We start from the raw sequence: 19,035 nt of genomic DNA on the forward strand, positions 1-19,035 counted from the left end.
AAAAGAAGAAAAGGCAATGTACACTGATTTCTTTTGCCTATTAGAGAATAGCTAAAAGCTACAAAATTAGGTATCTATTAGAACCATAAAACATGTACTGTATTAGCAAGTAGAGAGCAGTCACTGTGGCAAGCCATCTGCTTTACTCAGCCCAGTGAGCTTCCTCTCCCCTCCACTGTCCAGGTATGGGGGGCAAGAGGACCAAAGCAGGAGGCTGCCTGCAGGTGCTCGAGGCCATGTCCAAACACGCCTGCCTCCTTACAGTCGCTGCCACAACTCCAACCAAGTATACACTTTCTTGGTTTTAGCCAAAATAATTCTGTGTATGTGTATCACACCCACTCAGATTCTTCTCCCACTGTTTTCTGAACTCCGATGTGGCCTATACACATTTATCCTGTTTAGATCTTAAAAATAATGGGCAACATTCTTCCTACTTAGAAAGAAGGGAATTAAATAATTTGATCCATTTGTTCATATGAAAATAAGTATCTTTTCAAAGCAGTTTGTACTACTCTCTATTCTTTGCCAAAGTAGGTAATCTAAGAAAAATACACACTATTTCTACCATTATGACTCCAAGGATCTGCAGACAACCAATAGAGCAGGATCCATGGGGCACTGAAAATAATCCACACAAGGTGTCGACATACTTGGAAAATATAACCTTGTAGAAGTCCTAATAACCCATGTATGTGGACCTGCACAATCCTCCCACTTTAACTGTCCCTATCTTGAAGCCAGCATCTGTTCCGGTTTCATTGTAACATTCATTAAAGGAGGGACGGGGGAAACCCCAGGCTCTCTTTCTGGAAGACACTCAGACTCCCAAATGTGTATGCACTATTCACGGAAAAGAAAGAATCTATTATGGGAGAATAATTCCATGCTTTGAAGCAAATCATTTTGAGCCTTTAAACATGCCAGAATTGATGGGAAATATACAACTGTAGTCCTGACAGATACTTTTATGTCTTCAAATTTTAAGCTATTTGATGAATACAAATTATCAAATCGCCAGTGTCTTATCACATCTAAAGTGTACAAGATGCTACCTAGAAACGAAGTATAGATCACATTTGTATGGATAACTGCTGATCTCTGAAATGAAATTTCTGTTCAGGGTAATCTACCACTTTGCTAAAAGCAGACATCTTGTGTCTCAGGACATGCAATTCCTAACGCATTTAAAGAAAAGCAGTCACATACCTTTTTGGTTGTGCTAAATTCATAAACAACTTCCTTTTCTTGATCTCTCATTACGGGCTTTTTGGAGATGTTTCCCACATAGACGTGACTCCGAATGACAGGTAAGAGATCAAAAGACGACTCTGCGATCTTCTTCAGTGCATCAGCTATGGCTTTGTCGTGAGACTCTACAGTTTCTTTTGGGTTTGGAGGCAACTGTGAAACCGTACTGACAGTCAATAGAGAACTTTCTTCCTCTGTTGTCATGCCTTCAGCTTGAGAGGGGTTCCTCCGAGGGGGCTTGCTGGCGACTTCTGCAGGGGCACCCCCCATCTCTGGTTCTGGGGACCCACTGTCCAGCCGCAATCTTTTGGCACTCCTCGGTGTGGATGTGGACAACGTCCTTTTCACACCTGCATCCTGGCGAGTCCCCCCATCTCTGCACTTATCTTGATGACAGTCACTCCCTGCGCTGCCCCCCGTCTTAACAAAGGCGGTCGAGGTCGATGTGATTGCCTTGAATCCTGTTATGGCGCTGACCGGCCCTGGTAAGTTCTTAAGGTCCGCAGGTGTACCTCGAGTAAGCTGGATATTTCCTTTGAGGATGTTGAGGGTGCGGGCCCTAGCAGACAACTCTGGGTACATGGTGTCAAGGATTTTAACGGAGTTTTCCTGGGGTCCGGCCACAGCAGTGTGTGCAGATGCCAAGGTGGGGAGGCGGCCAGGCACAGGGAGAGCGTGCTTTGGGGTTGCAGCACAAAACTGCAAGGGTGACGACAATATCCTCTCACCCGCTGGTGCGGTGGATGGGGACGGGGATGTGCATGGGGGAGAGGGGCAGCCCGGCTCTTCCGGCAAAGGAGACATCATTGGAGGCACTGGGATTTCACATAAGGGGGACATCTGGCCAATAGGAGAAGTAGGTGAGGAGGGAGAGGAAGCTGCTATCAGAGGAGAAACTGGTTGCGAAGTCCTTGGAGGTGTAGCGACCAAAGGAGCGAGCAAGGGTGGCAGGGGGGGCCCCACCTCTTGCCGGATTTTACTCAGAGTATCAGAACAGTCTGTAGGCGTCGACGTGTCAGCATTGGCTAGGATGGTCTGCGTCTGAGTTCTCAGAGTTTTGGTGTTCTCTCTTTCCCCTGAAAACGACGGAGAACCTTCACTCTGAGTAGTTTCAACTCGGCTTGATGCCAATGCCTTTGCTGGCTTGTTTGACGGCTCTTTGTTTGAAATCTTCGATCGATTCTTATTTTTGCTGAATGGCTCTAGTTTTGAGTTAAAGTATGTGTGATCAGATGCAACAGGCTGAGACTCAAAATTCTGATCGTAGATTTCAGAACTAATCCTCACACTAGGTTTGACAGGCCTGTTGCGCAAACGACTCTTATCAAAGTTGGTGCTCTGGCTGCTGCTAGAAATCTCCTCTTGGGCACAGGACAGGCTGCTACCGCACTGGGGCTCCTGAAATGGAGGGTCAGGGGGCTCGGTCTCTGGGGACTTCTCTATGGAAGTAATGGAAATGAAGCCAGATCCCAGGCCTCCCCGATCTGGGGAAACAGGGATGTCTTCGGGAGTGTCACACAGTATGACCTGGTCCACATTTGGCATGAGAGCTACCCCATTTATGATGGTCCAGTGGTCCCCCTTCTCAATGACAAGATTCTGATCCTTATTGATCAGAACGTTTATAACTTCAGAGGTCACTGTTGATATCTGACACTGAAATGTTTCTGTCCCATCCTCGGCATTGCCCTCGGTGGTCGGCCCTGCCGCAGAGTCAGAACGCTGGGGTGAGGGCTCTGCCGGTTCTGACATAACCTCTGCCCCACCGCAAACTGGGCTGGTGACCTCGGGATCTCCTTTAGGACTGCCCAGAGTGACTTTGTTACTCGAGGTGCTGCTGGCAGGTGAATGGCCCTTGCTGGCCATGCCGGCTGGAGGCGACGTACCTGAAGGGTGTGGCGGGAAGCCAGTCGCCTCCTGAGGTGGGGCATGTTCTCTGACAGGGGTAGCCGTCACACTGTCGTGCATATTTAAGAGCAGTAAACTACCAGCATCTTTGCCAGGAGAGCTTCCACAGCTGGTCTGAAGCTCCTGTCCAATCCTGGTGAGGACCTCGGACAGCGTTTCCAGGGACTGCCGGGTGAGCTGACTTGTGCTCAAGGGACCGTCATCCTCCTCGGATTCAATCCACTCTTCGGAGGTTCCAAGTGTTTCTTCTTCGCAGAGCTGCTTTCTGTATTTTTCTCCTGATAGTTCACCTGTCTTTAAATCTTTGTTCATTTCTTTATTGAGGGTTCCTTTGCTAGAACATTCTGACACAGAGTCCCCTGAGCTATAATCTCTTAACTGACAACTTTCAAGAAACATCACGACTTCTGATGTGGAGAGTCCATCGATCTCTGACAGGGTACTGATGTTGAAATCCTGCAGCGCTGAGGTCAGACACCCCACCTCGACGGAAGGCCTGGGCTCGGCTGTACCAGCACCTGGACCTCCTAAACCTTTTCTGGAGGCAAAGGCCATCCTCTGTTGTCTGTCCCCCATTGCAGCCTCGGGCTCACTCTCCCCCTCACTGCAGCTAGGTGCCTCACTCTCCTCCACTTCTGTGTCACCGCCTCCTGTCTCCCGAATGCCAGTGTAACACAGGGCCCCAGCGAGGCCACCCAAGGGGACAGCATGTGTCTCTTCATCTTTTCTGAGAATTGTGCATGGAAGAACAGTCCCTGCAGTGCCTGCATCTTGAGAAGCACCACCAAGAGTCTGAGATGGCAGCTCCGGTGGCTCCTTCAGGCTCTGCCGGACACGAGGAGCATCTTCTGGGACGGCCAGGGCCTCCCCACTAGATCTGCCCGGGCCCCCATAGGCTACATTGTCAGCAGGAAAGCTTCTAGACACTGGCACTTCTGCGGGTGGAGGAGGTCCATCTGCATGTGGCCCAGATGAGTCCAGATCTGTGGCATGAAGGAGCAAACTTTGCTTTCGTGCTGCTTCCTGCGCTGAGGCTTCCATCATGATGCTTTGGCTTTGGACTGGGATGTTTTCAGAAGAGAAAGACAGTTTGCTATTTGTGGAACAGTGAGAAATTCCTACTGGTAAAGAATCACTAGGAAAACTAAATGCTAATTTTCTCCATGAGGCAGAAACTTGCGGTGAGGTCCCTTCAGTAGCAGCCACCCCCTGGGCACTCTGTGCCGTGTCCTCTCTTTCTCTGGCACATCCGGCAACAGAGGCTGTGGGAGCAGCCCCAGGACTGGCATGTGCTGCTGTGAAGACAGGCTCAGTCCTCTGCCGCCCCCAGGGCTCCCATCTAGTGCTGGACACCACCTCGGGCCTGGCCTGCTTGGTGATCACTGACACTTGGTTAGGCAACAGAGATGCAGTAGCTCTGAGCGCCACAGGGTTATTTTCTCCAGCATGTTCATGCCTGGGTGTGGATCCTCTACTTTCTAAGGATGGCACTGCCTTTTGTACCTGATGGTTAGTCTTCTGTTCATGTTCTGACTTAGCTCTCAGCCTTTCTTCCCCACCTCTCCTTAACAGATCAGTATGGTGCCACGAAGGGCTTTTAACAAAACCAAATCCACTCTTGGTCAAGCTGCACTGAGACTCTAGCAATGGTGTGGAATCCGCCCGAGTGAGGGGGAGCTCAGTTCTGGGGCCCTGACTTCCACACTGTGCCTCTTTCATAGCTTTTATAAATACTGACTGTGGAAGCGAACAGACTTTGGGCATGCCTTTCACGACGTTTGTGCACTCGACCTCACTGCTACTCTGATTAAAATTTGATGTTCCCAACTCAGGGCTCAAAGCACACAAGCTATTCTCCAGATGGTTCTCTCTGGCAGGACACTCTGGGGGCTCAGGCTGCAGATCTAGCACATTCAGGGTTTCAGCTTGTAACTTTTGTTCAGAGTGATGCAGTTCCAGGGGGCTAACTTGGGCAGGAATGTGCAGATCATGAGCATACTTGACAGTAGAGGAAGACGGGGAGCCACTGCAGACAGACGATGTTCCCGAGGTAGAAGAGGAAGAAAGCCTGGCATCAATGCCAAGCCCTGTGGCACCCACCACGTCACCTGTATCGTCCTCTGGTTCAGGTGATGCTCCTAAAACAAACCCTGGAACATCCCTCTCCTTTCCCAGTACTCTACACATTCCCTGAAAATGGTCAGAAATGGACATATGATCCGATTCCAGAGGGATATCATTACTTAGTGTCCACCTAGTAAATTGTGATTTGGGTGATCCTATCATTTCAGATAGTAGGGTTTCTCCTTCAGATTCTGTGAGCTCACTGAATGGCCTCTTGCCAAGTGAGGAAGAACACACGTCAGACTTCTGGGGGGCTGCTCCCCTGCCCTGTGCCCGGCTGCCAGACAACATCTCCACACACACGTTTCTGATAGGTTCGTGAAGTGTGTTCTCTGTCTGCACCGACTTATCCACCTCCTTAACCTCTCTCTGTCTCTGTGCTTCATCTAAAATGCCTCTTCTCCCACCACTAGTGGATTCAGAGGACACCATCCAATGTTTCTCATGAGCTAAGGAGTATGTGGCTGAAGGCTGAAGTGTTGCTGTAAATGTCCCAAACCCAACAGTTGTCACTTCGTTGACTTCCAATGTAGTTAGGGCTTGGCTGGCTTCATGTGATTTCAGCTTTTCCTCCCAGGTACCACTACTTCCTTTACTTTTTCTGGACGAACCAAAATACTGTGATCCAGACGTCTCATCTTCTGAAACAGACTCAGGAGAATTTCTATTATGGGACGATTCGTTATCACTGGAATCTGTATACTCTCCAAAGTAGGTTTCCTTAAAAATGAATAAATTATTCTTATTAGTTAAATATTAATCAAACCAACTAAACATACCCATCTATCAAATGCATTGAAAAAGTAATTCTTGTTAAATACTAATTGAACTGACTCCGCATAACCACCAATTAAATGCATTCCTAAAGAATCCTTGAAAATACATCTGAGGAGAGGGTAGTTCCCCGTCTGAAACCCACTGGTGGGTAGGTAAGGTGCAGTCTGAGCACAAAGTTGCCTTGCCTTTGCCCTGAGTGGTCTGCCCGAGTTGCCGTCACTCTGACCACTCGCTCCTCCCACAACAGACCTAGGACTATTCTCCAAAGGGCCAGACATTCCTACTCTCTCCAGCAATTCCTCCCCATTTCCTGGCATGAAAGGTGTCCAACTCTGGAGGCAGAGCCTTTAGTCCTCCTGCTTCCAGGCCACTCCTCTGCAGGTGTCCAGCTCCAGCCCAGCAGGACTGGCCACCACTTCGGGTGACATCCTGTAGATATCTTGTACCTACAGTTCCTCATGCCTAGGCTGCATCTGGGATGCTCCTACCAAGTGGACAGACTCTGCTTCTTTCAATAGTATGCACACAGACACTGCTCCTTCCCACAGCCTGCTCTCCATCTCTGCTCCAGAAGGCCCCTGGATAGCCCCTGCGGTCTTGGCAGAAATGCCCCCATTACACAGCCCACCAAAAGAGCTAGCCTCTCCACTGTCTGGCCCTGTTCCATGAGGGAGACAGGGGACTGGTGAGTAACAGAGTTCATGTACACTTGCTCCTACTAACAAAATGCTTTCCTCCCCTGAGTTCTTGGGCTCCCTCCATTGTCCTGTCACTTGTTTTTGACCTCCTCTCCTCTCCTCTCCTCCTATGTAGTCACATACAGGTTGACAGGTCCCCAGGATTCCATTTGGAACCTCATTCTCTTCTACACACCTGCACTCAGCAACCTCAAGTCCCATGGCATCTGTTACACCCAAACACTACAGTGCTCTTCTGTCTGGGCCCACCAGGGCCTCCTTCTGAGCGCCATGCCCGTGGGTCTACAATCCAACTGCGTGCCCCCTTTGAGGCCCTATGCATACCCTGGATCTACATCTGACACAGCACCCTCCCATCCACGCAGGGCTTCCTTTCTTTGCTACTTTCCAGCATCCCTGACTCCTCCACCTCCCTAACCATCACACTGAAAACCTTGCCAAATGCTGCTCATTCACCCTCAGCATTTCTCAAAAGAGCCCCACCTTCTGAACCCCAGTGCTGTTGCAGGAATGAGGTGTCAAGAACACTGGAAGCTGCTGATTAAGTCGGTGATTGTTCCCTCTATGCTCTCGCCTCTGCCAGACTATCCCCACTCCCTACTTGATCACACAGCAGCTAAATGGAAACTTGCAATTGAAAATTTATCATTAAGTCCCCTTCTCAGGATCCACCAAGGACTTCCTCCTGCCTTAGAATAAAATAGAAAGTCCTAAGGGACACAGACAGCCCTTGCAGACCTGGTAAGGGTGGACATTCTCTGGCACAAGCTCAAGTCCAGTTGCATGACCCTGTGTAAAAAGCATCTCCACCTGAAACAGCCCTGCCCTCTGAACACTGAGCTGGGTCCTGTCTTCCCAGAGCATCCCTGTTCTCCCTGGCCTCCCTCTAAATCCACCCTCTGGCGTGGGTCCTCTCTAGCAGGTGTGCTTCCCCAGCCTGGCAGTTTCTACCATGGCTGTGCAATCAACTGCTCCCTATCCCGCCCAAATGCCACACAAGATCCAGCCAAGTGGTAACCATGGCCTATGTCAAGGCCCTATGGAATAGAACAGCCATGTCCCCAGGCCCAGCACAGTCCCTAGAACAGAACAGACATGCACTGCTTCCTTAAAGGGAGTGACTCAAAAGAGCAATGCGTTTATCTGCTCCTTAAGCCAAAAAGCATACAAACTTGCTTCATCAAGACTAACTTTCTAAGAATTTACAATAAACCATTCTACAAACACACCAAAAGATGATGAATTCATCAAGTGAAAGTAGGGAGTTTGGCCAACATAGGTTAATGGGCCTGCATGCTACATACATGGATTCCCCATCTCCAGAAAACCCCATGCCCACAAACATGCACTTAAATCATTCACTGGGTGAGGGGCCAGGCAGTCTTTCCACAGGGGACTTAGAATTGGACTATGGATAAAGACATGCAGAATGCCACCATAACACAAAGTGAAAATGTCCTATGATCCACATTGATCCAAAGAGCGCTAGCAGGCCCCATTATATTCTCACATTCATCCCCAGTAAAATCTGGCCTGTGTATCACTGAGCAGCACCACTCCCTGGGTATGCCTAACATGTCAGGATTGCCAACTCACGGGTGCGAGCGAAGAAGGTAAAGTGCTCAGGGGTGGTAAGGATACCAGAGGGGGGGATGGCACGGGAGACAAGAGTGGAGGTGGGCGTCTGAAGAAGTCAACTGCAGCCTGGAGATCTTCATCGAAACAGGCATCCCGTTCAGAGAAGTCAGTAATGTCCTCGTCATTCCGGGGCACTGGAAGCTCCGGGTGCCGGCCCTCATTAGAAACGTGGTCATCATGGTGAGCGGGTCCACCAGGCCCCTCTTTCCCCACATGCCTACATGCAGAGAAGTCACCCTCTATCTCCATGGACAGTTCCGCCAGGCATGTCTGCAGAGGTGCGGCTTTCAGAGGCCTGCTGCCCGCTGGAGGGGGTGCACCATCGTCCTGGGACTCCGTGGGCCCGGGGGTCTCTTTGGCAGGTTTCTCTATAGAAGAGAAAAGTAAATACCAAACATCCAGAATATCGAGAAAACTTAAAAAAATTATTCAAACTGTTCAATATGCTTGCTTTATTGAATAAATCCAAATAAGCAGAAACATTTTTGAAAAGGCAACCAATCCCTTCCTACAGATTATCCTGTAAGGCCTGAACACACTTCCTGTAGGTTCACCTCCCTCACAACAAGCAGGACAGGAAGGCAGACAGGCAGATGGAGGTGAGGCCTGGGGCCCAGGGGCAGCAAGGCACAGGGGCAGAAAAGCATGGCGATGGTGGGAACAGGCTTGCACAGCATGCTCCTTCTGTCAGCAACTATCTGTCCATACAACCAGCAGCATTAGGAGACACAGCTTTGTGCAGAGCCTGACAGGGAACACAATTTCCTCTGAAAAGCAATCAAACATCAGTCAATGTTAAGCCTACCCAATAACCATACTCGTACAATGCTCAAATTATGGGACTCGACGCAAGTCACGCACAACCTTTGTATTACCAAGCAATACGAAAACTATTGGAAAAAGCCAGTGGTCGGGGGGCGGGGGGAGGGGGGTGTCTCAATTTTGGTGAACTGCAATGGTGTGAATTGTCAGTGAAGATATTTGGGTCCTGGGAAATAACTGGAAATGACCATTTGTCATACCTGAAAGCTTCAAAAATATGTTTTACATAAGGACTCAAGACTCCCTGGTGACGTGACTGACAACTGGGCCTGAAATATCTTGCAGAGGCAGAAAGAAGTTCTCAAAACAGGTTGGGGTATGCCTCAAGGGCCCAGGAGTCAACCTGAAGATGGTGCCAATAACCAAAGCTGGACCAATCTAAACGATGAAATAAAGAATGGCAGTTATGAATTATAATGCACAAAAGAAAGAACTCCAATTAATTAATGTAGAAGGAATGAGAGAAATACAAAATCACTATTAGACTAAGTAGTAATCATGGCACACAGGCTTTGTCAGTGGCTGCTAAAATCAGTGGGCTAGATCAGGAGAGAGAGAGACTATGTGCAGTACCAAGAGTCTCTCTCAAGATAATTCATGGTAATGTTAACGATGAAGCCACCAGGCAGACTGCCTCGAACAAGCAGTCCCACCGCCACCTTGTGTCATCCATCCCCCCAAACCGCTCCCAGAACAGAGCACAAGGGCATTACTGTGGAGTTCTTGCTGTAAATACAGTCTTCACCTAAATGAGAAAACAGCACACAAGGCAAAACTGACAGGCTTCCTACAAAGCTTCCTCTCTGCAAAGTGGGAAAGACATGGGACAAAGTGACACAGAGGAACTGCCAAACTGGGGGCACGACATGTAACAGGGGGTCCAGGGAATAACACACAACTGGAGACAGCCACGTGAGTTTTGGCTTGGTTAACAGTCTTATGCCAAGGGTTAAATTCAGGGAATCTGGATGAGAAGTCTAAGGGAATTCTCTGCACAGTTTATGTAAAATTTCTCATATAAAAACAAAAAAATTTTTTTAAAAAGTATGTTTTAAGATTGAAGATTTCAAAGATGTCATGTTTTTTTCCTTTCTACTTGAAAAAGTTAACATTATGCAATACGCTTATCCCTCAAAATAGTTTGTTTTAAATAAAAACATGAAATTACTAAATGGAAAGCCTTTTTCACACCTTGAACAACATGAAGCGCTCAGGATAAATATGACTACTAAGGCACTGATGCGGGCTAAGAGGAGCCCAGGCTGCTTCTCCCTGAACAGACCAATACACAGGCTGTGAGTGCAGAGGCTGGCTCAGGAGACGCAGGCACCCCCTACCCCCTGCCTGGATCAACAGTGCCCCATGCAGCACGTGACAACTGACCCAACAGACCTCTCTCCACATCACAAAACTTCATGAGCTCTCAGTCAAGCACAAGTGAGAATCAGCAACTTGCCTGGTAACAGTTTTCTGAGGAAACTCTGCCTTCAGAAGCCTATGGGAAAAACCGGTACACATCTCTACAGATTTAGATTCTTAATGATCTGTGAATTCAATGCAGCTCATCATAAGAAACCAGTTATGTGGAAAAAAAAAAAAAGTAAGGAGCACTTTGATATCTTATGCAGGACAGCAGGACAGCTACCTTTCCCTATCCACTCTGGGGGACTAACATCGATTTCCAAATCTTAAATTCCCAGTAGAGTATAACTGAGAGCACGACAGAAGGTGCCACAGCTCTGCCTACAGACCAAGAGAGCCCACAGATGAAGTCAAATCTGAAAATGTGTCAGCGGATGGTGCTGCAGAGTAATAACCTGACGTGACAGCATGAAAGGAAACCGTTTCTTATGGGACAACACCAGTGTTCTTCAGGAGACCGTGAACGTGCAGTAGATCGGCTGCCAACAGTTCAACCAAAGGAATGAGGAAGTTACAGAAGTAACTTCAGCCAGGATGGATGAATGATGGGTGGATGACACTCATGAAATGATTCAGAAAACATCGAAAGCCTCCCCATCCTCTGCGTGTTCCTGCCCCACACGCCCCACTGTGAGTCTCACCAGCTTCTTCACATGTCCTCTGATGAAAGCTGCCCTTGCAGAAGAGACTAGAAGCCAGCTGAAGGGAAAGAAGCCCTGTAACTGAAAGTACTCGTTCTAGTTTACTTCACTCTTTCAACGTCAGATTCAAGACACAGGAGAAGCTAGAGGTATATAATGCCCCTGGTAAGCATTTCTACTTTCATGTATGAAATGTTCTTCTTGAAGCTTCTCTCTCACCTATGACACATCTGCTGCCTTCGCCAGGTAGTCTGTGTGTGGTATTGATGCAGAGCCAGAGTTCCTTCAGGAGTAGTTTTACCTTTCCTATGAAAGAGAGTAAGATATTAAAGACATGCCATTTAGCTCTATCTACACACAAGGACAAAACATACACCTGAGAAATCAGGACTTCTGAGGGGCTGGGCAGACAGCTAGGCACTGAGGCTTCTTCCCCAAATTCAAGCACCATCTGTAACTAGCTAAGCTGTGGACAGGAAGGCCTGAGAGGCTCCAGCTGAACACTCAAGGCTGAACATGGGCTTGTTTTTGTTTTGTTTTGTTTTGTTTTGTTTTCCCAGGGGTGAGGGGACTAGGAGGGCCCAGGACTCAAAAGACCAAATCTACTTGCTGGTCAAGGTCTTTATCATCTTTTTGTATGTATGAACTAACACCCATCCTTGGCACTTTCTAAAGAAAGTGGTAAGAGATGAGGGACAGAAGCACCAATATAATGACCGATATAAAAGATGCTATGCTGGCTCTGTGTTTACAACGAACAACAGCAGAGAGGCACACTTCAGTAACATGAGGGTGTCAGAAAACCCATCAGAATTGACCATGCTGGGGTGCCTGGCTGGCTCAGCCAGTAGAGCGTGCAACTAGTGATCTGGCAGTTGTAAGTTCAAGCCCCACAGTGGGTGCAGAGATAACTTTTAAAATCTTAAGGAAAAAAAAAAATAAAAAGGAATTGGCCGTGCTGTAACTAACCTGGGGGTTTTGTGGATAATAGAAAATCCGTAATAGTCTTAAACGGTAACAGGGAGGGAGACAAAAATATGGGTGTATAAACACTTAGAAAGGAAGAGACCATCACACAAATGAGCAGACTTGGAGAAGCACATACTTTTAGAAGGAAAGTGAAAGCACTGGAATTTTTATAAATTTTCAAAGGGGTCAGGATTCCTACAATAGTTAAGAATCATTGGTTCAGGTTGAAAGGTACACATTTCTACAGATCTGGATCCTCAATAATCTGTGAATTCAGATTGTCGTAACTAAGACAGACCTAATAAAGTTCATATAACATTAAGAATATGATACTATGGTTTTAAAGTGAGCTTAACATTTATATATATATACTATATATATAATATACATATATATAATACATATAATATACATATATAATATATATATATTCCCTAAAATCTCCCAGAGTAAAAAAATATTCATAAAAATTTAAGTATGACTAGCTTGTGGTCAAATGTGCATGAAAAGACCAGCCACACTAATAAAAATTCAACTAAAAATAAGCTATAAGTATTAGGTAATTTCAGGCCATCTCCAGTTCTATTACAGTTTCCTTGCCGTTCTACTTAGCCTGAAGCATTGGTTGAAAATACTGAAATCTTTAATCCAGTTTTAGAAAGGATAAAAGACCAACCTTTTAACCCAAAATATCTCTAGGAACTCAACTCTGAAATAGGTCAACCCTATTTAGGCTGGCAAACTCATCACTACAAAGAGCAGACCAGGATAAATGGTGAGGAGGACATAGTAACAGGCAAGCTCTCCTGAGACCAATCAACTTCTGTCACTGTGTATGAGGCACAGCCATTCTTGAGATCCAAAATTCTATGATCAAGTAACTTATCTACATTGTGATTTAACCTACCCAAAAGCCTGCTTCCAAATACTGTAATCCCCTTTGCTTAAATGACCTGACCAGGATCCCTGCTTATTACGTATACCCAAAGCAGCAAACAAGGAACCTTAAAAAAAGAGAGAGAAAGTTACTTTTCTATTCCTATGGAGGCTGTTAAGCAGAGCTATGCCTATTTTAACTGAGTACTCGTTCACTACTTCTAATCTGACAAATCAAAACAGAACTCTCCATTCCCAGTAGAGCTGGAAAAAACCCTTACAGGGGCTTCATTACTTGGCTGTGAAGAGAAAAGCTCATTAAGTCAAACTGCACGTCTTTCCCCAATCCTATAAAATCCTGTCTATATCAGAATCTTAGGCCTCCGCAATCCTGTACTTGTGCTCCACTGATTTGTTAAGTGCCACACGAACAGCATGCTTTCACCATACCGTCACAATTACGTTTTACCATCTGTGTGGGCAGGAGCTTTGCTCAGGTTTTTCCTTTCCAAAAACTTGATTATTCTGAGTATCTATTCTATCCTGATAAGCTTTTGCCATCTGCTTGTCCTTTCCTGTATAAAACACCGGCAGGATTTGAGTTAAGACTGAACTCCATAAATATATGTGGGGGAAATTCCCATCTTTTACACTACGAGCCTCTGATCCAGGAACAGTGTTCATTTACATGTTCTGGTCTTTCATGCTCTTCAGGAGCTTTACAGGCTTCCTCACAGAGGCCCAGCACACTGCTTATAGCTTTTTTCTCTGCTTAGACATGATGGTTCTGTCACCTAATGGGCTGTTCTCACCCAGACCCTATTCTGATAGGTTAATGATGGCACACTGGGTGTACTCACAGTATGTAACACCACTCTACCAAACTCCTGTACCTATTTTCCAGTTGAGTCTACAAAGACAGTCTCATCATTTGAAACTGGACAATTCTGACTCTTCCTTATCAGTATTTACAGCTCCTGCTATTTTGTGTTGGCTCTGCTGTACTGCGTAGGGCTCCCAGCGCATACAAAATGGAGGTAACAAAAAGCAGGTGTGTCTGCTTCTGAGTCATGACTAGGCTTTTCAGCTTTCACCTTTCTCAATTTCAAAATGTGAAATAAATAAATAAACGTGTTTTTCTATTACCTCACCCAATATTTTGTTTTTTATGAGGCACTGGTGCTGAATTGAGATGATCACGTTTTTCTCTTAACCAGTGGTTGTGGTTTTCGTGAGATAAATCCCTACATCATAATGTGTCTGTGTTCTCTATTACTACAAGACTAAAGTTTTCCAAATTCCATTTGGTATCTTTGCAACTATATATTCCTAAGTGACAGCGCTCTGAGTCCTGACGGTGTGCATGTGTCACACTTAGCTGGCTCTGGGGCCACTTGCGCTTGAGACAATGACATGGAATTGTTCTAAGACAAAATAACAATAAAGACTTTAGTTTTATTCACCACAACCCTTACAGAACTCATGTGTAAGTCCTTCAGATCTGGTATGGTGTTAGATCTTTATTAAAATTTCTTCTGTGTTACTTTAATGTTCAGGTTTCCAACAACTACCCCAAGCCAGTCTGAGCATGTTTTCCTTGAAAATGGTCCATTTCACAAACATGATCAGATCTGAACATGTGAATTCGGAAATTCTCGCACTGCGGCTTTTCCCTAAGCTTCCTCAGTCATGGTGCTTCTGTGCTTCTGTTCCTTCTTTCTTGATCAGACTTACTGAAAGGCTGTCAGTCGCAACAGCCCTGCAAAGATCCCGCTGTTTGTTTTAATGGCTGCCAAGATCAACTGCTTTGTCTATTTCATTAACTTAGGTTTTCTTCTTCATCAACCCGTTCTTTCCACTTTTCCCCAGTTTCTGTTGCATTTTCCTACTTTCCTGGCATTCCATTTCTATAGTTCTCCCTTTCTAAAATAATCACATAAGACCATTCATGCTTATGAATTCCATACTCTCAGAATCTCAGAGATTTCAATACTGCCCTACAGTCGATTATTTCAGTTTTTATGTTCTCTGCTATCCCAAGAGGAGTTGGTTTGTGTTAATGCATGATCACTTACCAGACGGGTTTGGAAAGTTGTGAAGTTTTGGGGAAACGGGAGAAGACAATCTTATTAATATCTTATTAAATATCAGAATCTTAATAATGTATTAGGCTGGAGTTTCTGCTGTCTAGTAGAGAGGCAGCTTTCATATATGTCTGAAAGTATTTTAGAGAATTCTAGGTTTATGATTTTGAAGAGTTAGATGTAAATCATCAATCCTGAAATCACAAATCCAATTCTACCTATTTTATCTGCTTTTATAAATCGCGGCCTTTAAGAAACATACTAAAGTCTCTCATGGAAACAATAGGACTATTCTAGAATTTCTAGGCATTTTACCTGACAGTTTCATGCTTTATGTCTATGACAGTAGCATCTTTATAGTGAATCGTACCTTTAATCAACCTGGATATTTCCTTTTTAATTCATGTAAATTCACTTCTAGGCTTGCATTACTTTTTGCCTAGTTACGACTTTCAAGTTAGCATTTGCTCAAAATTTCTCTATCCATCTCTCTACAATCTTTCCACTTCATTTAATTTTAAAAATGCTTCCTACTAACATGCCAGAAATGAAGATTGTACACAAAAACCACGTTCAACACCTGAAAGGCCTTTCTAATATAAATATTATGTGTGTGTCCTGCTCTGAGAAGTGTCCTTTACACATTTCTTGCTGATCTTCTCTTCTTAGGACTCTGTCCTAAGGGTGATCCTGATGGGTGATCACCGTGACATCTACGATTTTGTTTTTCATACTTGAGAACCCCACTGGGTCAATTTCATAGCAGCAGCTGATGCTCTAAGGACATTAACTCTATTCTTAGCACTTACTTCCATCCCATTCATGATTTAATACCATTTCTTCAGGGTTTTTCTCCTTGAGCTGGTGCCTTTCTTTCTCATGGCTGCTGCTTCTCAGTTTTCAACAAAAAGTTGAAGCAGGACACCTTTGAGAGCCATGTATACTTCTTTACCCTACATTCCTGACAATAAATGAAGGTTCTCATTTCATGGACCTATAGGACCCTGCCTTCGGAGGGAAGGGATGCAGAGTGAGGCAGTTTTGAGGATTTACACAGAGAATGTAGCATCTCATTTTCTTCAAACAGGAGTGGCTATCCTTCAAAGCAACTGTAACTACCCAATTTTCTGATTTTCTTATATCCACACTCATTCAGTGCCTCCTATGTTGTAAATGATACTTCACAGGACTAAATTTTGAGCCACAACGTGTGGACAAATGCCAGAAGCTGTTTCTGAAGGCTACACATTCTTCACTCGGAATCCGATACCTGGCAAACCACAAATGTCCTGCTCCATCTCCCACTCCCTATGCCTTTGATTTGAAAAAAATGTAGGGCTTCTACAATCAAACTTGCTTTCTGAGGCCTGCTATTTTCTCTAATTGTGGGTTTCATCACCAACTGATACCAACTGCTTTACGTGTTCTTCCACTGACAGTAAACTTTTTAACTCTAAAGGAGAATATTTTTTATTTACTGTCATCTCTCATGGAATTTAGAATGAAAGGCAAGTGTGTCATTCAGGTGGCCTTTTGAAAAAGTGCAGTAAACCCAGTACACTTTCTAACTTGTTAATTTCTTTCAGAAGTACACATGAGCTTTGAACATGGGGTCAAGGGCACTGATGCCCTGCACCACTGAAAATCTAAATGCAACTGCGACTCCCTTAAAACCTAGTTACTAACAGCCCAGTGTGAACCAGAAGCTCTCCTGATAGGCAATAATATCTTATACACTATATGCATCATATATTATATTCTTACAACGAAGTAAGCTAGAAGAAAGGAAATATTGTTAAAAAACGATAAGGAAAAGAAAATACATTCACAGTACTGCACACTGTATTTATAAAAGCAAACAAACAAAAAACCCAGATAGAAGTGGATTTGCGTGCAGTTCAAACCAGTGCTGCTAAAGGGTCACCTGTATCATGAGAGAAAAGTGTTAAAGATATATCTAGGCATTAGGAATTAAATCCCCCAAGGTCCACAGGTGAATAATTAACAAGTTCCCAGGGGATCCCTGGGTGCCTCAGCGGTTTAGCGCCTGCCTTTGGCACAGGGCTTGACTTGATCCTGGAGTCCCGGGATCGAGTCCCACATCGGGGTCTCGGCATGGAGCCTGCTTCTCCCTCTGCCTGTGTCTCTGCCTCCCTCTCTCTCTCTCTCTCTCTCTCTCTCTCTCTCATAAATAAATGAATGAATGAATGAATGAACGAATGAATGAATAAATAAATAAATAAATAAATCGATCTTAAAAAAAAAAAAAAAAAACAAGTTCCCAAAGACTTCACACCCTTATCTGGAAGAAGTTAAATGTATGAGAGACAGTACCCACCCACGCTAAGGGTAGATAAAACAGAATGCCAGGATAGAGAGCAACCATGGGGACGTGGTGGGAGGGTTCAGTTTTAAATAGTAGGTTTGAGAACAGTCAAATCCTAAAACAAATCCATCAGTCCAAAAGAGAAGATGATGAAAGCAGCAGCTGACTGTGGCTGGGAGAGCCAAGCTGGGTGAGCCCTCCACTCCTCTGGGCAGCTACCTACAACTCAGAGCCTGGCTCTACACACGGGCGACTGAGAAGAGTGCTGAAGCACATGTAACTATGTGGTAGCTACAGTCCCAGGCAAGGGAAAGGTGATAACTATTAAAGCCTTGAACCCAGGGAATGGTGATCTTGTGCTCAATTAAAAATCAAAGTAAAGGATGAAGAGACAAGGTAAAGGAGGCTTCTGAAAAGACACTATATTCTTGTGGGAAGGACGCAAGTGGTTTTAGTAGTCTCCATTTAGAGGAGAAATAATACAACAGTGACATGAAAATATCATTATTTACTTATTTATCATTTTAATTCCATCTCTACCAGGAAAGTGTGAGATATAAGTAGAGCAGAAATCCATAATCTTCTTTTTAAGAATGATGAACAAAACACAGAGAAATAAACGGTCAAGGATCACACAACTAATAAAGAGAAATATTATAGGAAAAACTTCAATTTCTCGGCATCCGGTGTTATGTCTCCTTACCTATGATAACACTCTGCTGATAAAATGAAGACTGCAATGTCTGATTACCCTTGCTCCAAGACTACTGTCTTACTATCCCTTATAACGCTTGGCCTTCCCTAAATTCTTCTGTCCAAAAATACACTATAGGGTCTTGACTCCAGCTTTCCTGCGTGACCTTAATAATTTTTATATATTTCACACCTAAGAAATTTTAGAGATTAATTTGGCAAATTGTAATCTAATAAAAAACTATACTTATTTATTTTAAAGTATGGAAATTATACCACAGGCTAGTCTTCCTTTCCCAAACAATACTGCTTTTCGATGCTTTCATTCACTGGATTATCTGATCAGAGAACACATACAATAGATCTGACAAAGACATAAAATGGGATAGGACTTCTCCAACACAAACATCTGCTAAACCCTAGAACTTCTGCAATTACAGGTAAGAGCAACAAACAACTTCCCAAGCCCCTGAAAGCAATGCACTGAAATTAAAAAGGAATCTGTGATATACTCACTTTTATCTATGCTTCCGTAGGAATCACTTGAAATTTGTGTTCCAATATGTCTCAACTCTAAAATATGGGAAAAACAGTTAATAAAGAATATTACATGTCAAAACAGAATTTTTAAGTAACCAGTAAGTGAATACTCACCCTTTTCATTTTTCTGTTTAGAAAATTCGTCGAGTCGTTCCTGTGGAAACAAAGTGCTGATGGTATTTGTAAGGGGCAGGGAGGACAGATGCCCCATACACAGTAAAGGGGGCAGCCCAGCGGTGGCGCAGACCACTGTCACCAGGTGGCCC

The 19,035-nt window shown here is 44.8% G+C and overlaps 1 protein-coding gene across 2 annotated transcripts in view; it reads right to left on the minus strand.

Moving 5' to 3' along the window:
* Window positions 1-19,035, minus strand: part of ICE1 (interactor of little elongation complex ELL subunit 1) — a 58,628-nt gene that overhangs the window by 17,522 nt on the left and 22,071 nt on the right. The window contains exons 9-13 of one of the 2 annotated variants that reach the window (XM_055308210.1): window positions 18,884-18,923; window positions 18,746-18,802; window positions 11,501-11,587; window positions 8,355-8,764; window positions 1,210-6,003 (exon numbers count right to left, since the gene is read on the minus strand). In XM_055308210.1, the coding sequence (XP_055164185.1) occupies window positions 1,210-6,003; window positions 8,355-8,764; window positions 11,501-11,587; window positions 18,746-18,802; window positions 18,884-18,923 (5,388 nt within the window). The remainder of the gene's footprint in view (window positions 1-1,209; window positions 6,004-8,354; window positions 8,765-11,500; window positions 11,588-18,745; window positions 18,803-18,883; window positions 18,924-19,035) is intronic. The other variant, XM_055308209.1, reaches the window with a different exon arrangement.

Source organism: Nyctereutes procyonoides, unplaced genomic scaffold (assembly GCF_905146905.1).
Source record: "Nyctereutes procyonoides isolate TBG_1078 unplaced genomic scaffold, NYPRO_anot_genome, whole genome shotgun sequence".
NCBI lineage: Eukaryota > Metazoa > Chordata > Mammalia > Carnivora > Canidae > Nyctereutes > Nyctereutes procyonoides.